The sequence below is a fragment of the Anoplophora glabripennis genome, unplaced genomic scaffold (assembly GCF_000390285.2).
Source record: "Anoplophora glabripennis isolate ALB-LARVAE unplaced genomic scaffold, Agla_2.0 scaffold1337, whole genome shotgun sequence".
NCBI classification, from domain to species: domain Eukaryota; kingdom Metazoa; phylum Arthropoda; class Insecta; order Coleoptera; family Cerambycidae; genus Anoplophora; species Anoplophora glabripennis.
This window is the reverse complement of record NW_019417458.1, coordinates 29,694-54,069: the sequence shown is the minus strand read 5'-3', so window position 1 is coordinate 54,069 and position 24,376 is coordinate 29,694. Positions and strand designations below refer to the sequence as shown.

Sequence of the window (24,376 nt, the reverse complement as noted above, 5' to 3'; positions counted from 1 at the left end):
TTTAAAAACTGTTCGGGTTACTAAGAAACCTGCTCCTTGGCTAACGCCTAATCTTAAACTAATGATTCATCTTAAGAAGGAAGCGTTTCATAAATTCAAAAAAGACAAAATGTAGATTTCTCATAANTAGTTTTTTAATTTAAAATATAAAATAACTTAAGAACTTCTTGTTTCTCAAAAAAAGTTCATGGGACTGTTATGCTAGAAATACTATTTTAAATATAAATTATGACAAGTTGGAAAAAATTATTGACATGAGAATTTGCATATTGTATGGGGTATGGCCAAGAAAAATATTGTACCACTTATTTTCTCTCATTTCTCATTATTGTAATGTGTTTATTATTGTATATATTTACGAAAAAACTTAGAAGTCTGTGGTTATCACAGTGCAAGATTATAGACGTAGATGAGTCTTTACCATTCTTGTTGTTCCGATAACAGAAGAGGAAGAAGAACAATAACTCTATTCGGTGTTTTCATTGAGGTTAAATAACCAACACAAGTTACGGTTTTATGTTTTATATTTACATTTCAAAGAAAATTGTTGCAATAACTGGTGTTCAAGAAACTTCGTGCAAGCTTTGCCTCAAAACTGTAACCGTTAATGGTTTTGAGGTAATAAACAACGTTATTAGAGAAGGTCTTTTGCTGAAATTGGTAAGTCGGTAGATATGTATTATTAGTTTAGGGTCGTTGATATGTATGGAAACCGTCGATTATCTCCTAAAGTAAAATAGCTATCGAAAACGTTTTTTAAAATCTATTGCAATAAAGAACATTTAAGAAACAAAATTGCTTTTTCTTTATTGGAACANACAGAGATTTCTCGGATTTTAATCATGTTGAATTTAAATTCGACTTGGCATTCATTAATTGGGATTATTTGTATTCATTAAGTTCTGTAGATGAAATGTTAGAATTTTGGAACCACAGTTTACTGTCTGTTTTTAACATTCATGCTCCTTTAAAAACTGTTCGGGTTACTAAGAAACCTGCTCCTTGGCTAACGCCTAATCTTAAACTAATGATTCATCTTAAGAAGGAAGCGTTTCATAAATTCAAAAAAGACAAAATGTAGATTTCTCATAACTATTATAAAGATTTACGCAACTTAGTTAACCGGTTAGTTAGGGTGAAGAAAGCATTTCTTCAGTATAAATTTAAAAATTATCCTAAAAGTTTTTGGAAGACATTAAAGTATTTAAATGTTAATGAAACAAGTCATAAGGTCCATGAGTTAAATCCCCATCAATATAATAACTTTTTGTGCGACTAGTTGCCCCAACCTCTTGATTACATAGACAGCACACCAATTTTGAATAAGTATAATGGGAAATTCTCTTGTCACAATTAATTTAATTTGAAAAGTGTTATTAAGGATCAAATTGAGCATTTTATTTCGCATAAAAACTCAGGCAATGGGATCTGATTGCATTAATCAATCAAAAATGTTGTTTTATGTCTTTCCCTTTCTCAGTGATCATTTTACATTTATTATAAACGAATGTCTTAGGACAGGTGTTTTTCCTACGGTTTGGAAAAATTCTCATATTATACCGTGTCCGAAAAAAGTAATCCGGTAGCTCTTTCAGATTATCGTCCCATTAGCATTTTACCAAACTTATCTAAAATGTTTGATACCTTGGACCATGATATCTTGATAAAAAAGTTAAAATATTTTGTTGTGGGTAATAATGTAATTTCCTTCTTTACTAGTTATCTGTTTAATCGTCGACAGAAGGTTTACTCAGGAAATGATTTCTCCCTTTACAGATTTGTTAAATAGGGAATGCCTCAAGGGAGTATGTTGGGGCCGACGTTATTTTCTGTTTATACTGCGGATTTTTCTCACATCTTACCCATTGCAAAATTCACCAGTATGCTGATGATATACTCAGTTGTATTTTTCTTTTAACCAGAATGATATGTTGCGTACCATGAATTGTATTAATAGAGATTTAAATGTTATCGTTCGTGTTTCTAATTCTCACAAGCTAGTTTTGAATAAAAAAAAATCTGAACTACTTTTCGGTAAGGGGAGATTTAATCTCATAAATAATCTCATAATCCTAATTTCGTAATAGAAATTAACAATGAAATTTTGAAGACTGTTGGCTTTTGTAAAAATCTGGGAATTATAATAGATGATGATCTGAGGTTCAGCAATCATGTCGTTAATCTGGTTAAAAAATCATATAATATACTGAAATTATTGTACATGCAGGAGTTTTTGAGTAATGACATAAAATTATTATTGTGTGACTCGTTATGTCATTTTTGGCTTACCGTGATGTTGTATACTGGCCTACTTTAACCGCGAAAGATAAGAGCACACTCCAAAAAATACAAAATAGTTGTATTAGATTTTCCTTTAATTTGCGTAAATATGACCATTTGTCTGGAGCTTTTTCACGTGCTAATTGGCTTAATTTGGAGGAAAGGTTTAGGTATCATATGTCATGTTTGGTTTTCAAAATAAAAAATAATATGTTACCTTCTTATTTATATAACAAACTTATTAGAGGCTGTGATACCATAGAAACTATAGTTATATTTTGTATGTGTGATACAATTTATCTACTCGTTATAAGGAAATGTATACTGTGCCCAAGCATGCAACTGCACAATTTGAAAGAAGTTTTACATACAATGCATTGTAAGAATTTCAATGATATTCCTAACTGTATTAAGTCGGTCTCGAACTTACAGACATTCCGAAAACAGGTCAAAACTTGGATATTTTCGAAACATTTGCCTTAGTGTTCTTATCTATATTACTTTAGTATAGTTTACATTAGGCTTCTGTCTTGCAGAGCTGGGTAATTCCTGGTGAAAAAGTAATTAGCAATTACAATTCCCTTTTTTTTCCTGTAATTGTAATTGTATTTAAGTACTTTTTTTTATTAAAGTAATTTGGAATTGTAATTGCAGTAAAATTGTTATAGGAATTGTAATTTGTAATTATATTTTTTGAACTATCGAATTACAAATTACTTCTATAAGTACAAATACTTTTTCCAATTACAATTACTTTNCCAAGAAAAATATTGCACCACTTATTTTCTCTCATTTCTCATTATTATAATGTGTTTAATTTTGTATATATTTACGAAAAAACTTAGAAGTCTGTGGTTGTCACAGTGCAAGATTATAGACGAGACTTTACCATTTTTGTGTTCCGATAACAGAAGAGGAAGAAGAACAATAACTATTCGATGTTTTCATTGAGGTTAAACAACCAACAAAAGTTACGGTTTTATATTTATCAAAGAAAATTGTTGCAATGACTTATGTTCAAGAAACTTCGTGCAAACTTTGCCTCAAAACTGTAACCGTTAATGGTTTTGAGGTAATAAACAACGTTATTAGAGATATTTTAGATGGTCTTTTGCTGAAATTGGTAAGTCGGTAGATATGTATTATTAGTTCAGGGTCGTTGATATGTATGGAAACGGTCGATTATCTCCTAAAGTAAGATGGCTATCGAAAAATCATAAGATACAAACGTTTTTAGGTTTTTTAAAATCTATGACAATAAAGAAAATTTAAGAAACAAAGTTGCTTTTTTTTATTGGAACACCCTATATTTTTCATGAAACTGGAGGTGTTACAGATCGACGAAAAAGTGGAAGACCAGTAAGCGTTACAAATGAGAAATATGTTCCCGATTGGGATGCAATTAATGAAAGATATTCACTACTTCGTCACAATTTCCTCTTCTATCACCAGATCCTATGATCATTAAAACTTTAATACACTTGGTTTCACTTAAATGTGCCATTTTTGACAGAAAATTATTCACACAAAATGTAATTTTGGCATGTGCTGTCAAGATAGTCACAAATAGACAAAAGAACGACGCGGCATTGTCATGAAGCTAGAAACTCTCACAAACAATAAGTCCTAAGTTTGCAGAACCTTTAATAAAGTTCACCTATTTCTTTATGGTGCTTTCAAAAATGCAGTAAAATACAGGGTGTTCCATTTAAAAATATATAACTGATANATCTTTTGTATGTGTTTTTTTATTTAGAGTATTTTCTTCCTGGTTAATATAAAACATTTCTAAAGAACATCTTTTAGAATAATCCTTTTCTGTTGTTAAAATTTTAAAATTTTCAAAATCCATTTTATGTCCTGTAGAATTAACATGTTGTGAAAGTGCACAAGCATCTGGTCTTAATCTAATATTACTTTTATGTGAAGAAAATATTATTGTAATATTATTTTCTTGTTTTAAGAAACTGGAGATGTTACAGATCGACGAAAAAGTGGAAGACCAGTAAGCGTTACAAATGAGAAATATGTTCCCGATTGGGATGCAATTAATAAAAGATATCCACTACTTCGTCACAATTTCCTCTTCTATCACCAGATTATATGATCATTAAAACTTCAATACACTTGGTTTCACTTAAACATGCCATTTTTGACAGAAAATTATTCACACAAAATGTAATTTTGGCATGTGCTGTCAAGATAGTCACAACTAGACAAAAGAACGACGCGGCATTGTCATGAAGCTAGAAACTCTCACAAACAATAAGTCCTAAGTTTGCAGAACCTTTAATAAAGTTCACCTATTTCTTTATGGTGCTTTCAAAAATGCAGTAAAATACAGGGTGTTCCATTTAAAAATATATAACTGATATGGTACGTTTTTCCTGGACACCCCGTATATTTCAAAATATTTTTAAAATGTAACCATAATCAACCTACAGGTACCCACTTAAACAGGTTTTTATAACATTTACCGTTTGGTCCCTAGCCACCGAGGCATTACTGGCGGCTCACCCTGTATATTATATCTCATTTCGCACACCTCAACAGATTAGAACGACTTAACAATAATTGATATATTTTCTGCCAAAGTTATTTTCTTTCTCTTTACTTAAAGTTGCATATATTTCAGAAATTTGATAGCGAGGGCAAAGACGTTATATGTAACGTTTGCAGAAGAAAGTTCAACGCAGCATTAGAATTTAAATCAACTTGTCTGAATACCGATTATACAATTAATCGATATGTGGATAGCGAAGAAATATTACAGCTCGATATAAGGGATGTGTATACGAAGGAAAATACAAGCGAGTCAATAGATATTTCAGATAGTCAGAAAATATGTCGATTGGGTATGCACCCGGTAGAAAGTGAGTTTAGGCACATTTGTGAAGAGGAACTTGAAGCTATCGGGAAATTGGCTCCTGAAATGGTATCAATGATATTAAATAGTTACATTTTTCGCAATTTAATTAAACTATTTTGCAGAATATAAATATCATCAAAGATCCCGTTGTATGTAAGGAATGCTTTGAATCTGTGTGCACCCACAACAGTTTCCTAAAAAATTGCTTGGAAGTACAGGAAAAAATTGGAGGTATTTTTAATAGCGCAGCAACAGAAAGTCAGATAGATACGTCACCATCTGATCTATTTGTTAAGACTGAATACCAGGACAATGAATTCGATATCAAGGAGATGGAAATGTCAATCAAAGCTGAAAGTATCGACGTAAAATCGGAAGATCAGGAAAGGAGGTAAGAGAAGACCATTTTAACAATAATTTAAAAGGTAACTGTATAACTCCAGATCTTATTTAATTGTGCATCTCTTGCATTAATTTCTTGTATTTCTAAGAGTTTTCACATAATTAATTATTTTTAACATTCTTCATTAAAAATATGACATCAATTGTCATAAAAAATTTGATTTATGGACACGTGTGTCCATCTAGTGCGTGTAAGTCCAATATCTAGGTTAATAAAAGATATAACTTAATTTTTTTTTCTACAGAGTTGCCTACTTTCCCGAGCTGCACAAAATGAAAATATATTTGCATATACAGTTTTTCCTGGGCAACTTAATTTTTTTAAATGGAAACCTATATTTTTTATGGCATTATCGAATTCTACGTGAAAAATTAACGGGACTTTGTGTTATGATCCCTATTAAAATATTTATAGTTTTCAAGATAACCGACTTTTCATTTTTTTTCTTATGTTTCGTCACTTCTAGTAGTTGACATAACTATGATTGTATGACAGCTAGAAATTATTTTTTTTCAGGAACTGTAGAGTGAAGATGGCTCTTTCAAAAAACGTATCAAAAGTTGACCTGCGATATACAGAGGGTAAAAAAAATTGTGCCGAACCTGATAATTTAAAATTTGAAAAATCTTGACTTTTTCAAATAGAACACCATGAGTTTTGTGATTTCATTAGATGCCTTATGTAGACCCTACAATTTTTTAATAGCTTTCGCTATACCTAAGTTGCGTGGTTTTTGCAAAAAACCCATTTTTATGTAAAATACCGGATTTGCGCCCATTCCTTTGTCGGGAAAAATATTGTAAGGGTATTTATTTTTATTAAATTTATTAGTTGTCTAGCTACACTATTTAAAATAAAAATTAATAACTGAAGAATTTAGATATTTGAGTTTAATAAATAAGTCTTTATGGAAAGTTACCATTTATTTGTAAATAAAATCAAAAAACCATAAAATGGCTACAAGTGATTAAGAATTACCAAAATATGGGAAATCTTTGCTAGCAGCACGTATTTACAAAGCAAATAATCCAAATTTACAGAGATTCCCACTTTTGAAAATGTGAAGGAAAGGTTTGAATGAACAGCAAATGCGAATTATGAGAAAACTACCAGGAGACATGAAAGTAACAACGATAATATTTATTTTAGTAGCGGCGTCTGTTGTTGAAAATCCAAATGTTATTGCCAGGAAATTAGTAGTAACCTTGGAGCTTTCAAAAGCTTGACAAATAAAATATTGAAGAAGAAGTTTCATCCGTATCATATTGAAAAGCAAGCACTGTTACCGTAGTTAGGAAAGTTATTAGTAAAATTGGAGATTAAGAAATTTGGATGAATAGAATTTTTAAAAAGAATACTCGTAGTCGCAAGCTTACTTAAAATAAATGTTCAAACTGTCCACCGTTGTTTTCTACACAAAGCATTAATCTACGATGAAAATGAATGTGGACATTTCTTAACATTTGAGGCATTACAGTTAGAAACTCGTTTTGAATCTTTTCTCTTAAGTCTTGAATATCCGTTGGTGGTACTTCGTATACTCACTCCTTGATATAACCCTACAAGAAAAAGTCCAGACGATTTAAGTCAGGCGAACGTGTGGGCCAAAGAACTGGATCACCACGACCTAACCACTGGTTTGCATATACATGATTTAGGTGTTCTCTAACCTGAAAGATAAATAGGTAATAGGAAAAGTATAATAACAATAAAATAATCACATTACAGCCAAAGTGGAATGTGGAGGGGCACCATCTTGCTGAAACCATTGTTAAACCAAATAATCAGCGGGCATATGTACCTGAAAAAGGGGAAGTTCATTTTGCAAAAAATTGAAGGCTGTTTAGGTGGTCTTGAGGTAACAGTGCTTGATGTTTTTCAATATGATATGAATGAAACTTATACTTCTTCAATATCTTATTTGTCAAGCTTTTGGAAACTCCAAGGTTACTACTAATTTCCTGGCACTAATATTTGGATTTTCAACAGCAGACGCCACAACTTTAAACTAAATATTATCGTTGTTACTTTCATGTCTCCTGGTAGATTTCTCATAATTCGCATTTGCTGTTCTTTCAAACCTTTCTTTCACGTTTTCAAAACAGTGAGCACGTGGAAATCTCTATAAATCTGGATTATTTGCTTTGCAAATATGTGCTGCTAGCAAACAATTTCCATGAGCTTCTCCTAAGGCATACACCATTTTCACTAATTCTTCTTTTGAATAGTTCATTGTATGCATGTTTAGTACTTTCTCTGAACTCGCACGTGATTATTCAATAGAAGACAAGATGACATGTAAACTGATTGTCACAAATTTTATTGCCTCACTGCGTTTTTCCCGACAAAGGAACGGGCGCAAATCCGGTATTTTACACAAAAATTTTTTTTTTTTGCAAAAACTACGCAACTTAGGTATAGGGAAAGCTATTAAAAAATTGTAGGGTCTACAGAAAGGCATCTAATGAAATCATAAAACACAGGGTGTTCTATTTGAAAAAGTCGAGATTTTTCAAATTTTAAATTATCAGGTTTGGTACGATTTTTTTTGCCCCCTGTATATCGCAGGTCAACTTTTGATACGTTTTTTGAAAGAGCCATCTTCACTCTACAGTTCCTGAAAAAAAATAATTTCTAGCTGTCATACAATCATCATTATGTCAACTACTAGAAATGACGAAACATAAGAAAAAAAAAACCAAAAGTCGATTATCTCGAAAACTATCAATATTTTAATAGGGATCATAACAAAAAGTCCCGGTAATTTTTCACGTAGAATTCGATAATGCCATAAAAAATATAGGTATCCATTTAAAAAAATTAAGTTGGTACCTGCCCAGGAAAAACTGAACACCCTGTATATGCAAATATATTTGCATTTTGTGCAGCTCGGGAAAGTACGCAACTCTGTAGAAAAAAAAATTAAGTTATATCTTTTATTAACCTAGATATTGAACTTACACGCACTATACTCCGCGGTCGAAATTATAGAGAGTGACTCATCGCTAGCTTTTGGACTAGTAAGGGGGATGAAGCGTGCCGGGAACGAAAATCCATTGGCGTATCTGCATAAAAGGCAACAAGATATAGAAAATATTGAAAAAAGTTAATAAAACATAACATCTAATATTTTTTTACGGTTTGCTATAACCGGCACTTTGATCCGTTTTAATTATTACAGCATTTTAAAACGTCCTAGTTGTGTTTTTTTAATTTATAAATTTATTATAGCCATGGAATTAGACCCCTCGTCTACCCTTATGCTATGACGTTTCTCAGGACGAGTAAATCAAGTCCGTTTACACCCACTAAAAAAGCATTTCCCTATTCCCTACCAAGTGCAAAAGACAGAGATAGAATATAGATCGACGTTCAGTGTAACTCAGTCTATAGACGACTATAGATTCTATCAATGCGTGTAGCGAGTGGCACAAAGATAAATAATATTGAACCATATAAAAATCATTTTATATTTTATACGCATTATGGTAATAGTGTTTTTATATAATGTCTGAGTCACTCTCTATAATTTCTACCGCGGTGGACACGGTGTATAATAATGAAATTGAAATAATGCCCTGTGGAGTTCAGAAACTTATAATTGCATTTGGCATTACCTATAACCCCTTAGAATTAACTCCTCACTTTGGAAAATACCCAGTTTATGTAATTTTTTCAGCGACTCGCTACTGCAGAGCTCCAATAGTGAATCATTCGAGAAGAGTGTCTTTAAAGATGCCGAAAAGGATGGATGTAAACATGAGAATAGATCAACAAACCAATATAATACAAAAGTCGAGCAGGAATTTTACAAATGTGATAAATGTATTTACAAATCTGGAAGCGAAACCCGTTTTATAGAAGACCGTGCGAGACACGGGAACGATTCGGAAGCATATAAATGTGAATCGTGTAAGTACGAAACAGAAAATAAAAAAATATTTCAGAAACCTGGGTTGAGGCATGAAGATCCTTCGGAAATGTGTATGCACCGATGCGGATCACGTGAAAAGCGATTGTACGAGTGTGACTTTTGTGATTTCAAAACAAAGCGGAAGGTCAGTTTTAATAGTCATTATATAAAACACAAAAACTCAAACAATTGTGTAGAATTAACGAATAAGGACATTTCACAACTGCCCATTTATAAATGTGATAGTTGCACATACGAATCAAAGATTAAGACACGTTTTACCAAACATCAGTTGGTACATAAAGATCCTTCACAGATCAAAATGTACAGGTGTAACGACTGCGATTACGAAACTAAATACAAGGATGATATGAAAAATCACCAACTGAAACACACAGATCCTTCGCAGGCTCAAACGTACAGGTGTAATGAGTGTGATTACAAAACTATATACAAGAAATATATCAAAAAGCACCAACTGAAACATAAAGATCCTTCGCAGGTTCATATGTACAGGTGTAATGACTGTGATTACAAAACTAAATACAAGAATCATATGAAATCTCACCAACTGAAACACAAAGATCCTTCGCAGGTTCAAACGTATAAGTGTGTTGACTGTGATTACAAAACTATATACAAGGAATATATCAAAAAGCACCAACTGAAACATAAAGATCCTACGCAGGTTCAAACGTACAGGTGTAATGACTGCGATCACGAAACTAAATACAAGGATGATATGAAACATCATCAACTGAAACACAAAGATCCTTCGCAGATTCAAATGTACAGGTGTAATGACTGTGATTACAAAACTATATACAAGAGATATATCAAAAAGCACCAATTAAAACATAAAGATCCTTCTCAGGTTCAAATGTACAGGTGTAATGACTGTGATTACAAAACTATATACCAGAGTTATATCAAACAGCACCAACTGAAGCATAAAGATCCTTTGCAGGTTCAAATGTACACGTGTAAAGATTGCGATTTTGAAACTAAATACAAGAGATGTATCAAACTTCACCAACTGAAACATGAAGATCCTTCTCAGGTTCAAACGTACAGGTGTAAGGACTGCGATTTCGAAACTAAATACAAGAGTTCTATCAAACAACATCAACTGCAACATAAAGAGAAGGTGTACTGACTGTGATTGTGAATCCAACTGCAGGAGTGGTATAAAATACTACATGTTGAAACATAGAGAGCCTTCACGAGTGTAAACGTTCGTGTATCTTTGAGTATGCAGTGTGTGAATATGACTCGATGTATAAGAAAAAATTTATATGTCATCTGATGACGCACAAAGGTATGTAGCAGGTTCAAATGCATTAATGTGATTCTGAAACCAAGCATAAGCAGTCTCTAGGGAGATATTTGCTGATGCACAATAAGCATTTGTGGGTGTGAAGTGCAAAATCCATTCAAAAATGGAGGCATTTAAGAGATCGATCATAAATGTGTGAATATGAAGTTGTGAAAAACATCGATTCTCACAAAACTCTCACAGAAACAGACATAGATAAGTGTTTCCGGACTAGTGCTTTTGTATTAAAATGAATACTTTGCAATACACACCTGCTTTTTCTGTGTTTAAAAATGCATCTTTTTTATTACAAATATTCAGAGTGAATTTTAAATGTGTACATGTGTATTCTAAATGATGAGACGGTTTACTATGTGGAACATACAGTCAACAGTTTTTTCTTCCAAAAAAATTAGGAACAAAATAAATATGCAGTAATATTGAACGCTAAAATAAATATGCACTGTCTTTCTTAATAGAAAACTGTTGAAAACTGGTGACTGTGCTGTGGTATTTACACGTTGAGAAATCAACTAGGCGGAATTGCCGATATCGTGTAAGCTTGTAAACTCAACTAAGAAGAAATAAAGAAGCATTGGTTTAGATATGTCAGAAGTCTTGAACTCTATAAAAATGTTCAAAGCTCCCTTCTCTTGCCATTCCTATGCATCCTTAGAAACTCAGTATTCGATTGTCCACGATTTTCTCGACAAGCGTTATGGTAAACCAGAAGCAGTGCTTCGAATTATTATGTACCTGATAGTGAGAAGTTTTTTATTTTATTTAAATTATATTTGTACAAAATAAATTCACACTTTCAGCCTGATATTCATTATTTGTCCTGTCCTAAATTAATTATTTGTGTTGTCCTTATGAGTAGGAGTTGTGTAAATGTGGATGGGAAGATTATGATGGCTTTGGCTTGAGGGGCTGTTGGCTAAACGAATTTTCTATGATTATATAAGTGTTTATTCGTTTAATTTATTTTTTTGACCTCTGATTTTTATATGTACACATTTAAAATTAATCCTGCATCCTATGTAATTTATAATTTTCATTTGAATCTTCGTATTTGTGTAGGGGGAACAGGGTTACAAGTTACAAAAACATTATTGTACGAACACTGTTCCCTATTGTATTTTAATTAGTATTATTTTAAGGACTAAATATAAGTTTAAATCTTACTTTAGCTTTTATTGTGCACTATTATATGATTATATATGTACTTATGTAGCAATAAATGAATTAAATATAATTTCAGTACATATGCATTACATTATGTTTAAAGGAGCCCTTTACTTTTGTTTGTTTTTACAGTTTTGTTCTTATCCAGTACATGAAAATCTGCAAACTGATCTGAATCAAAATGTTAACTGTTCTGAAATGTAGGGACGCACGATGTTCATCGATATTTCTGAAACATCGGTGTGTTGCTTTCGAACATCGATGTTTTGCCATCGATATTGTGGTGCCGTATCATCAACAAAACATCGATGTTATTATATAACATTGAATGAAATTATAAAGGGTAAATTGGAAAGAATAGGTCACTTTAAACCTTTTAAATTTTAACTGAATACTAAATTCCTTAATTTCTTATAGAAACTATACTGTTGGTTTCATGATAAATTACGAATAGTCACAGCACAGCACTCTCTACTGCTAGTGAAGTGAAACTGTGAAACTCGGCAGTGACAATAACATGATTGTATATAGACTATTATAGTCTACATACAATGATAACATTCATGCATTGAAGTACAATTTGAAGGAGAAAGGAAAACTATTACCATACTATTCGACAATAATTAAATTGCTTAAAATGCAAACTAAATAAAGTGTGGATTTTCTGTTCCTTTCGAGTGTTTTGTATGTATTTACGACGTATTTAAAAATAATGTTATAATTAGCGTTGCCGTTTCTTATGTTGCAAGTATTCGCAAACTATCGATAGTCTATTTTGATAGCCAACATCGATGGCTTGTTTCGATGGTGCATCCCAAGGATATTTATAATATAAATATCCTTGGACATAGATAACGTTACATAAAATATTCAATATAAGCCGTCTTTTCATCCAAATACGTTGATCATTCCTTTTACACTGGATGTTTTAGGATCTATCGCCAATCATTTGAACACTTTTTTAAATCAGGATGGGCAAAATTCTTTAATTTCTGAATCGTAACATTTTTTATTCATTTTGCACATTTGGTCGTATCCTAAAATTCTAACCAAAAATTGTAACAAATAGCTGAAGGGGCTTAAGCAAGGATTTGTATATATTTGTATTTATTTGTATCAAATCTTTGGGGCTTAAGTACGAGGAACTCGATCCCAAGAAATTGTTTAACATATTCATAAGGCCAATATGTTGAAATTCCCGTATAGATTACAACTTAGCAAAAGAAGGTAAAAAAAATAATGATTTAACTCTTAACTCTTTGTCGGCAGTATATTTTTAGCGGATGAAAAATCCGGGACTAATTATATTTAAGAGGTTATGTTTATTTTCAGTTTAATTTTAAATTAAACGCAGTTTCTATGGAGGGTAGACAGTTTCAAAAATAATAAAAATATGTTCTTTTGACATTCATTATGATTCGAGCATTACGATCTGGATTCGGTCAAAGATCCGTGATTCAATGAAACAATGAAAAGAAGACGGCTTATGTCAAGGTTCCTAAATATTCAAGATTCAGTTTGTGACCTCGACCAATTTGATGCAAATAAATAATTAATTCATTTGTCGTCCTGGAAAGAAATGTTTAATTTTAAATTACTAACGAGCCAATCCGATCTGGATTTGTGAACGTAACCAATGTAAATTATAAATCGATATAAAAATAAAAGGCAGAGAGTTTGGACCTTGCAGGTTGGTCAGGAGTTTTAGGTCACAAGTGTAAGTGTATTCAGCAGCACGCAGTCTATATTTTTTCCAGGTTTATGGTTGCAGGCACAGATTACTACTAACAGGAAAGTTGCAGGTTATGAAATTTAATTATTGCTTAGAGGTATTTTATATTCTAAGAATTATTGTTTGGAATTCCTCGTTATAAAAAAGACAAAATGCAATCAAGAAACTATAAAGAAGTATTTTGCAGATTATGTCTTAATATTATAACCGATAGAAGTTGCGAAATAATAGACGAAGAAGTAAGGAAAATTGTGGAAGTAGTTTTGCCAAATCTGGTAAGATCAAGTTGATATATTACTTCTATGCCTGCAATTACAAAAAAATTTCAGAACCTGGAGGAGACGAATAAACATGTAATGTGTAATGAATGCTCTGTAAAATTATTTGCTGCCTTTAATTTTAAATCGATGTGTATGGATACGGAGGGTATTATTTTTCCTTATGTTAATTCCAATAGAGTTTCCATGGTTGACTTAAAAGAAGTTTATCTAAAGGAAAAAGGACATATTCCCTTAATCGATGTATCTGAAAATCGGAAAATTTGTCGATTATGTATGCAGTTGGCAACATACGGATTTGTGTCATTAAATGAAGTGGATGTTGACGTAATTGATAAATGTATATCACAAGTTGTAAGTATGTTTCAAAGTGTTTTATAGGAATAAGAATAAAAAATGAATTAACCTCAACATTGCAAGGAGCCACCTTTTAAGAACTGCTGATTCTCCTAGAAGATGTTCGATGTATCCAGCATTTGCTTGCACACAAGCTTCAGCACGACATATCCAATTTCTGAAAACATTTGTATCATCGATAAACTCGTAGCTGTGACAGTGTCGTAGCTTTCTTTAACATTTTGAATGCTTCACTGCACTTATTTCTGTTTTTAACACAAAATATCCGACAAACTCTGATCCGACATTTCGTCACACAAAAGAATCGCCTAAAACTCAGATTAGTTCTACTCATTTACGGGCTAAACACAAACTAAAAACTAAACGAGGCAGCTGCCTAAAAATTGACAAGTATGTCACCGACAGTGCTACCAATACAAAAAAAAAGGATCAACTCGATAGACAAGATGTAACACTCAATTTGAAAATTCCCGTTACTTTTTGATCAAGCCTCGTACACTACAGTTAACTATAGGAAAATCAGAACTGTGTATACTGTAGTATTTAATTTTTATACAATAGAATGCCGCATAATTCATTGTTTTCGCGAATTAGGAAGCATCATTAAATCTATATTGGCAATTCTGTCACATCACATGTTGCTAAGTTGAAAGTACCAAATGGCTAATGAATAATCACTTTAGTGTTAAGCTGCATTATGCTTGATTTAGTTGCAACAAAACTCTAACAGAAACATTTTAATAATGACTCATAAGCCGGTATTGTAGTATTGTTTATGTGTATTTTATGAATTTAAAATGGGACTTGTTGAAAAATTGGGAAAAATACATTTGAAATTCTCAAATTTGGCGTGTTTATAGAAAATACCGTGTATAAAATAATAAATGTCTCACAGATCTGGAGTAGTTGATTTACTATTATTTCTCACAATGCTGAAACTCTGAAAGAACAACAAATAATCAGATTTGAAACTGACTGCATGGACTCGACTAAATTTAAATTGTACATGCTCGTGAGACTCAAACCATCACAAAAATAAACTTTATATTTACAGTTAGAAAAAAAAAACAGGGAACGATGCTATTTTACTCTTATTCCTGGAGTTACTCTGTATCAAAATTAATAAACGTCTTGAGAAACTGACCTTGATAAGGCGGAAAGTACTACGAATTATCCAATGTTAAGTTGCTGTCATTTGTTTTCTGATTATAATCTAAGTGTTCCTTATTTCTTGCATTGTTTAATAAACTTTTTCCTGCATATTTAAAGTTTGTTATAAATAAATATTTTCCTTTATTTACTTAAAAAAACGTAAATATTCAATAGATACCAGCACAAATACTTTTTTTTACTTCAGAATATCAGTGTTTCCAAGGATCCTATTATATGTGCATGGTGTTTTGATTCGCTGCGTACTTACGGCAGTTTTTTAAAAAATTGCCTTGATGCACAGAAAAATGAGCGGTGTTATATTAAAACTGAAGAGATTGAAATGAAAGTGGAAGAAGATGGTCAGGAAGCCCAGCAGAAATATAATATTGATGACCTTATTAAAACTGGAAATACTGAAATGAAATTGGAAAGTGACCAAAACACGCAGGAGAAATATAAAAGTATCGATAAGCAGTCTTATATCAAATCCGAAGAGATTGAAATAAAAGTTGAAGGAGATGAGCAATTGGGGTAAGCAAATGCCGATGAAGCTTTAAAATGTTTTGCTGTACTGCTTCAAGTTTCTTTATGGATAGAAAGATTTTTATTGAAAAGCTCATATGTCACACTCAATAATAAACTTTTACATAAACATTTTTTATGGTTAATATTTTGCAGTCAAAATAACTAAATATAAAAATTTACGTAAAAAAATTTGTTATTGTTTACGTTTTTTTTTTAACGCCCTTTACTTCGATTTATTTAGATATTCCATTGTAAACATTGTATGTTTTTTTAGTGTTTCTTCATATGACTTAAATGATGATGAAGACAAAGGAGAAAGAAAGATTGAATGCATGCTTAAGTATAAGATAGGATATGATGAAAGTTGTACATCGATGTTTGGTCACAACACCTACATACCCAAAAGTGAAAAATCTAGATTTCAAATGTGTGAACCCTCATTAGATACACAATTGTACCAATGTGATAAATGTAAGTATGACACTAAGCTTGAAGTGGATATGAAAAGACATCAGTTAACGCACGAAAACCCTTCAGTGCAAACTTACAAGTGTGTCACTTATGAAACTAAAGTGAACAGTCATTTAAAAATGCATCAGTTATCGCACATGGATCCTTCAGAAGTCCAAATGTACAAATGTGATACTTGCAATTTTGAGAGCAACTATATAGGTCATATAAAAGTGCATCAGTTGACACACAAGAAGCGTTCGGAAATCCGAATGTACAAGTGTGATACATGTAGTTATGAAGCTAAACTCATGAGTAAGTTAAAGAGACATGAGTTATCACACAAAGACCCGTCGGAAATCCAAATGTATAAGTGTGATACATGCAGTTATGAAGCTAAACGTATGAGTCATCTGAAAAGGCACCAATTGTTGCATAAAGACCCATCTGAAATACACATGTGGCAGTGCGATAGATGTAGTTTTAAAACTAAACATAAGAGTCAATTGAATGTACATCAGGTATCACACAAAGACCCTTCGGAAATCCAGATGTACAAATGTGAAGCTTGTATCTACGAAACTAAATATAAAAGTCATATGAAAGTGCATCGGTTAACACACAAAGACACTTTGAAAATGGGAATATATAAGTGTGACGCCTGTAATTTTTACTGTAAGTATAGAAGCAGACTAAAATCGCATCAGCTAATACACAAAGATTCTTCAGAAATCGAAATGTACAAATGTGATATTTGTAATTATGAAGCTAAGTATAAGAAATATTTAAAAGATCATCAGTTAAAGCACAAAAACCTTTCAGAAATCCGATTGTACAAATGCAACACATGCACTTTCGAAACTAAGTTTAGGAGCAGTTTGAAGTGGCATCAGTTAATACACAAAGATTCCTCAGAAATCCAAATGTACAAATGTGATACATGTGCCTATGAAACTAAATATAAGCATCGGATGAAATGTCACGAGTTAATGCACAAAGGTACCTCGGAAGTCCAGATCTACAAGTGTGATATATGTAGTTATGAAACTAAATATAAGCGTGCTTTAAAAGTGCATCAGACAAAGCACAAGGACTCTACAGAAATCCAAGTCACTATTTAATATTCTTCCATCTTGTACAACAAAAAGTAAATACATGAAAGTAACAAGTGATGAAATACTTGTATATCGACAGTCGGTAGAAATAGCAGTATCAAATACAGAAACAGAGTGATACAGAAATTAAGGGGACTTTTTTATAAATTCTAAACAGATTCCTAATATACAAGAGTTACAGGCAAACTATTTTTTGTTGGTCACATCAATCATAATGGTACGGTATAATTGGGTGGATTTATGTTGATAAGTTCCTATTTAAAATCTTTAGGTTTTAAAGATATTTCCAATACCTGTAATAAATTGTATAATAAATTACCAACAAAAGTTAAGAGTATAAGAGAGTTCAAAGTATTTAAAAATGTAAGAAAGTATATTATGGGTAAAGAGATATATTTTTATTAAATTATTGCTTTCGAAGCATTAAATATTAAGTATATTATTGTTTCAGTGTTTTAATTTAAATGTTTATGATGTTTTTGTTATGTAAATTAAGTTTTTATTAAATTCAGTGAAATGATCATGTTACTAGCATAACATTCTTAATATGTTTTAAATATGATTCATTGGAATCACTACATATTTTTATATATTTTCTCGGTTATATTTAATCCACACTCGTAGATAAAGGACTTGTTTATTAATCATATATAATTTGGATCTAATCCTAATTTTTTTTCCAAACACATATTGGCAATTGTTACATATTTATTATTTTACTATTATAAAAAATGTGTACATTTAATATAAATAAATTATGAAGAACATTAGAACAAGAATTTTCTTGCCTTGCCCAGAACTGGCTGTTCTTCCTGGGAACAATAACAATGGAGCAGCATTCTTTAAGCGAAAACAAAACTGGTTGTTGTTCCTGCCTATTGTATGTAAATCAATAAGATTTAAAAAAAAATACATACAAAATTTATCAAAATTTCAATTTGTGGATAAATCGGCAAATCGTGGTGGTATTAAGGACAAATGGAGTACAAACATATATCTACTTAACGTTAAAAAATATGAAGTTAAGTGAAAGTTACGTTTAAAAATAATTTTCTCGTCCAAAAAGAAACAGGGCAAGTCACATTACAATATCTTTGGTAAAAATTAGGACATTTTATGACCTATTACATTTTTTCATGTTGATGCCACTGTACAAGAACCGTGAGTTCATATTTATTTTTTGTATTTTTATGATACATTCACAAATTATTTCTCAGACAGTTGTAATAATTATGTATTGTATATTTAAATAAAAAAATTAAATGTGCAAAAATTGTTTAATAAAAAAGAATAAAGTTTAGTAAATTACTATAACCAAAAATAAATATTTTCGTCATTTTGGCACTTAATCAATATGTTGCTTCCATAAAATAATCTATTTCCTGACTAAAAATAGGGTTTCTTTTCAAATGCTTTAAATCTGAGGGTGTTGACCGCACTGCCACCTAGTGGGGAACGGCCTAACTTTTAAAACGGCAAAGCTGAGAACGAGACTGTCAATAATGTCCTAAATATCTAACGTTTTGTTAAATACACAATTGTAGAATTGTACCAGTGCAATAAATATAAATATAAAACCAAGCTCAACGCGAATCTGTAAAGGCATCACAACATGGTAGAATTTCGAATTATTTGTCAAAGTTTTTGTATTTTCTATGATGAAAACCGTAGAAGAAGAAGAAGAATAGACATATGAAATGAGGTTATGGAAAATAAAAGTTGACCAAAATAAAGAAATGCAACGTAGAAACTTTAAAGAAACATTTTGCAGGCTATGTCTAAGTACTATAAGCGACACAAACTGCCAGGTAATAGAAGAAGCCTTAAGGGACGTTCTTGGAAGTGTTCTGCCAAATGTGGTAAGATCAAGTTAAGATTACTTTTATAGGTGTGTTTAGTCATTCGAAACATAAATATGAGAATTAACTTAAACATATGTTTAATCTTACCACAATAGATGTGGTTTATACAGGAAAATAGTAAGAAACAAGCAAGTTAATAATCACTTGGAAATTGTAGTCGTGTGCTAATTTTCATAGAATTGCACATATAGGGTGTTCTAATATTCTGTGTAAATTAAACTGACACATTTTTGAATGATTTAACTCGTACATATTTCTCTCTAAAGTTGCCTCTTTTAACCGCTAGAGAGCATTATCAAAATTGGCAAAACATTGTAGATTTATTCAAATAACTCCAGAACTCTGCCCGACATAAAATTTGGTGTACTAGTATTGGACACTTTGACAGTCACAATAATTGCATTTACATAAATGGGGAAAAATTATTAGCACCACCATTAGTCAAATTTGTTGATATATTTTTTTTTGTGAAATAATTCTTTAACGTTCACGGAATGGTATAACATATAATTATGTTACCCACTAATTATGTCTTAATTCTGAATTCTGTCAATCAACTAAATTCATGAGAAATATGAAGTTGTTTCAATTTTTCTAAAATTTGTACCAGCCATCTCTTTTCGGATAAAATCTGTGAATTTTGCTCCGTCAGGAATCAGCCAAATAATTGGAAAAATTAAAGATATTTTCCAACTTTCCAAGTGAAGCAATTTTGTATAGAAATTAATTTAATTAAGTCATCATATTTTAACCCTTAGACACAGATCTGGTAGTTCAAAGTAAAAATTCACCAATTGATTTGATACAACAGATTATATAAGTTTAAAATAATGTAAATATTTATATTTTTTACATGATTGTGACGTCACTTAGTGCGCCTGAGAACGCAACCTGCTTCTCGGCCATCTGCCGTTTAGTCCGAGACGGAACCTAATTTAGAAAAAGGCGCATGACATGTGAAGAGCCTCAAAGCAAGTGAGTTTGGTTGCCTCTAAACTCTTGTTACTTACTGTCGGGCCGACCATTTATTTTCTCGATTTTCGATCGCACTAAATGACGTCACGAATTAGCATGGCAGCCCTTTGAAAGATTTATTATGCTCGCCAAATTTTAATAAATAATGATAAACCTAATTTCTAATATTTTCGCTACAGGATGGTATTATTTAAAAAAAATGTTTTATGTTATTTCTACTTATTACAAACTGATAAAAACTTATGTATATAGTGTTGCTCATTATACCTCTGAATATCTGTAATTACGAATTTGTTTCAGATTTTGGAGGAGACGAATATACATGTAATGTGTAATGAATGTTCTGTAAAATTATTTGCTGCCTTTAATTTTAAATCGATCTGTATGGATACGGATGGTATTATTTTTCATTATGTTAATTCCAATAAAGTGTCTACGGTTGACTTAAAAGAAGTTTATCTGAAGGAGAACGGAAATATTTCCTTAACTGATATATTGGATAACCAGAGAATTTGCCGATTATGTATGCAGTTGGTAACATACGGATTTGTGTCAGTAAATCAAGTGGATGTTGACATAATCAACATATGTATATCACAAGTTGTAAGTATATTCAAAATATTTCCCAGGAAAATATCTGTATGTTATGAAAAATTCACATAAATGAGATTCTATATGAAGTGGAGTTAACATAAAATGGTTATAAACTTTAACACCCTAGAAGTAAAAAAATGCACACAGTACTTATGTATATAGATACACAAAATCCTCATTTACGCCATCATATATTATATCTATAGTTGTTGTGACAAATGATTACCAGCCATGTGACCAGTAATTTTGTCTAGAAATATGTTCTGTTTCTCGCTGTTAAAAACGATAGATAATCTGCTGGAGACAAAAACTAATATTTTTTTTATTGTAGAACTTTGGCGCTATCTTGGATCCCGTTATATGCGGATCGTGTTGTGATTCGCTTCACACTCATAGCAATTTTATAAAAAACTGCCTTGATGCACAGAAAAAAAATAATAACATTGATAAAGAACCTTCCATTAAAACTGAAGAAACTGAAATAAAGTTGGAAGATAATCTGGATGTGCCGGAAAAATATAATCATTTTGATAAACACTTTTATATTAAGTCTGAAAAGATTGAAATTAAAGTAGAGGAACATGATCATTGTGGGTAAGGAAATCTCAGAAAGTGTATAATTTTTAAATTTATTGCTCTACCATTTAATTGTTTTTGTTTTTTGAACTAAATTTAGCCACTAATTGTCTATTTTAAACAGTAGTTTCTGGTGGTAACAAACTCTGTTACCACGTAAAAGCATTTGTCATATGCCATCACAAAAATTTAAATATAATTTCATGTTTCAAGAAGACCGAAAGACCATCATTTTTTGACATTTACTTGATATGAAAAGGAAGTTGGCCCTGGTGGGTAAAGGAATAAATTTAAGCATTTTCCTAATATATTTGAAAAATATGCTTTTTGCTGCTTTTATTTTATTTAACAAAAAATAAAGCATGTATTTATTTCTTCAAACTTACTAATGAATTTAAAACAAATTAATAATTTCTTCAGAGTATGTAATTAATCTGTTTATTAATTTAAACAAATAGTAAATGGCTTATTTAATTGTTTTCTTAAAAAGCAGTATTTACTTGTACCTTTTATTACATTAATTTAATTCATTTACTAAGAGGTTTCGTATATGTACTGTATTGATTGTATTAAAATAACCTTATTAAAATATATAGTTACTGGAACCCATGTTGATATAAAAAAATAATCTTGCTTTTAGGTTAGGAATCTGTCCCCGAGCGTTGGCCCATGTTTTCTGAAACACCCTGTACAAAAAGTACAGAAAGTATTATTTTGAAATACAATTTTAAATTTTGCTGTAGCAATTTATAACCTGTAGATTTAGAAACAACTATGAAATGGGGTTTTATTTATGAGCTGACGCAATAATTGTTCTGATGGGAGGGGCAGCGAAACTAGTTAATCATGTTTTAAAACACTAGCTTCAGTGTCTTATTCAAATACAATCAGCAGATGTAGTAAATTTAAAATTATAATGAAAACACGTATAATTTAAACCTGTTTTAGTTTTATTGACTTTTCACTTGGTTTCTGTTCTCATTTTGAACGATTTCAATTTTTTTTCAGTGATTCATCTTCCTACAACTTAGATAACGAAACAATTGTCAACAAGCAAAGGTATGCTTCTGAAGATTTAGGAAAAATAAAGTACAAATGTATGCCTCAATGTAAGACGGGATTTAATGGAAATCGTAACGACCAAATACTAAGAAGCGAAAAATCTGTATGTCAGAATTGTGACTCTTCGTTAGGTAGACTATTGCACAACTGTGATAAATGTAATTATGAAACTAAGCTTAAAACGAACCTGAAAGGGCACGAGTTAGTGCATAAACACTTTTCAGATGTGAAAACATACAAGTGTGATACATGTAGTTACGAAACTAAGCGTAAAAGCAATCTGAAAAATCATCAGTTGTGGCACAAAGATCCCTCAGAAATCCAAATGTTCAAATGTGATATGTGCAGTTATGAAACTAAATTTAAAGGTAATCTAAAAAAGCATCAGTTAAAGCACAAAAATGACTCGAAAACCCAAATGTACAAATGTGATACTTGTGCTCACGAAACTAAATATAAATATGGATTGAAACATCACCAGTTAACACACAAAGACGGTTTGGATGTCCGGATCTACAAGTGCGATACATGTAGTTTCGAAACTAAACATAACTATAATCTAAAAGTGCATCAGTTAACGCATAAAAATACTTCTGATATTGACATGTACAAATGTGATACTTGTGATTTTGAAACTAAGTACAAGGGACAAATAAAAGTGCATCAGTTAACGCACAAAAATACTTCTGATATTGACATGTACAAATGTGATACTTGTAATTTTCAAACCAAGTTTAAAAGCAACATAAAATTGCATCAATTAAAACACAAAGATTCTTCAGAAATCCAGATGCACAAATGTGACGTTTGTTCCTACGAAACTAAATATAAGAACGATTTAAATAAGCATCTGTTGTCACACAAAGACGTGTTGGAAGTCGAGATGTACAAGTGCGATGCATGTAGTTATGAAACTAAATATAAGGGTCGCTTGAAAATGCATCAGTTAACGCATAAAGACCCTTCGGAAATCCAAATGTACAAGTGTGATGAATGTAGTTTTGAGACTAAACATAAGTATACTCTCAAGAGGCATCAGTTGTTGCACAAAGACCCATCGGAAATCAAAATGTGGAAATGTGATACGTGTAGTTTTGAAACCAAGTATAGAAGTGTTTTAAAAAAGCATCAATTACAAGAAAACAGGAACAAGTAGAAAATTCAATAAATATTAAAGGTGCAATTAACAAATTTGGCATGTCTTCTTAAAAAAATATATTTTTTGTAGATGTACGTTGTATAGAGAAAATGGTCAATTTTCAGAAATGTATTTAAACAATAAAAGTAATCTTTTGTAAAACCATGTTTTTTTGGCTATTACTAACTACGTATTAAGCCCTACTTGAAAGAGTATGGATTCCAGGTTGCTTTTAACAGCACCGGTTATTGTGGTTTACCACTTCCAATGTTTAGTTTATAATTGTGAGTTTATAATGTTTAATCGAATCTACATTTCGGAGGTGCAAGCCAAACATTTTTTGTTTGTTTAATAGCAAAACAGTGATATAGATTTGATAGATCTATCTCAAATAGTAACAGGAATATCAACAAATGAGTGCAATAAGCTCATTGTGTTAGAAATAGGTCAAAAAGTCATAATGAGCCACAATCTAATGCCACTGGTTTTAGAAGAGTGTTGAAATTGACAAAATTATATTTTAATAAAATTATATTTTTGATATTTTGATGAAACTAATAAGAAACAAAAAGTTCACCAATTTGGTTAAACACCC

At 31.3% G+C, this 24,376-nt stretch overlaps 3 protein-coding genes across 3 annotated transcripts; all 3 read left to right on the top strand.

Moving 5' to 3' along the window:
* Positions 1–516: 516 nt before the first annotated feature.
* LOC111692355 lies at positions 517–12,454 on the top strand. Its single transcript, XM_023456319.1, has 5 exons — positions 517–660; positions 4,916–5,215; positions 5,272–5,540; positions 9,232–9,760; positions 12,383–12,454. Exons 1-5 carry the CDS (start codon positions 517–519, stop codon positions 12,452–12,454), a joined length of 1,314 nt encoding a protein of 437 aa, XP_023312087.1.
* Positions 12,455–13,781: 1,327 nt separating this feature from the next.
* LOC108914504 (zinc finger protein 99-like) lies at positions 13,782–18,002 on the top strand. The gene is made up of 4 exons (XM_018720324.1): positions 13,782–13,972; positions 14,027–14,329; positions 15,690–16,015; positions 16,284–18,002. Exons 1-4 carry the CDS (start codon positions 13,850–13,852, stop codon positions 17,578–17,580), a joined length of 2,049 nt encoding a protein of 682 aa, XP_018575840.1. The 5' UTR covers positions 13,782–13,849; the 3' UTR covers positions 17,581–18,002.
* A 1,269-nt stretch (positions 18,003–19,271) lies between these two features.
* LOC108914500 (zinc finger protein 729-like) lies at positions 19,272–23,799 on the top strand. The gene is made up of 4 exons (XM_018720318.1): positions 19,272–19,433; positions 20,712–21,014; positions 21,337–21,599; positions 22,590–23,799. Exons 1-4 carry the CDS (start codon positions 19,272–19,274, stop codon positions 23,797–23,799), a joined length of 1,938 nt encoding a protein of 645 aa, XP_018575834.1.
* Positions 23,800–24,376: the final 577 nt, after the last annotated feature.

Bases quoted from the DNA above. Each gene is read 5' to 3' on its own strand.
- LOC111692355 (XM_023456319.1), top strand. From the start codon at position 517: ATGTTTTATATTTACATTTCAAAGAAAATTGTTGCAATAACTGGTGTT. The intron at 5,216-5,271 runs GTATCAATGATA...ACTATTTTGCAG, and splicing joins GGAAATTGGCTCCTGAAATG to AATATAAATATCATCAAAGA. The intron at 5,541-9,231 runs GTAAGAGAAGAC...TAATTTTTTCAG, and splicing joins TCGGAAGATCAGGAAAGGAG to CGACTCGCTACTGCAGAGCT.
- LOC108914504 (XM_018720324.1), top strand. From the start codon at position 13,850: ATGCAATCAAGAAACTATAAAGAAGTATTTTGCAGATTATGTCTTAAT. The intron at 13,973-14,026 runs GTAAGATCAAGT...AAAAAATTTCAG, and splicing joins AAGTAGTTTTGCCAAATCTG to AACCTGGAGGAGACGAATAA. The intron at 16,016-16,283 runs GTAAGCAAATGC...ATGTTTTTTTAG, and splicing joins GAAGGAGATGAGCAATTGGG to TGTTTCTTCATATGACTTAA.
- LOC108914500 (XM_018720318.1), top strand. From the start codon at position 19,272: ATGAGGTTATGGAAAATAAAAGTTGACCAAAATAAAGAAATGCAACGT. The intron at 19,434-20,711 runs GTAAGATCAAGT...AATTTGTTTCAG, and splicing joins GAAGTGTTCTGCCAAATGTG to ATTTTGGAGGAGACGAATAT. The intron at 21,015-21,336 runs GTAAGTATATTC...TTTTTATTGTAG, and splicing joins ACATATGTATATCACAAGTT to AACTTTGGCGCTATCTTGGA.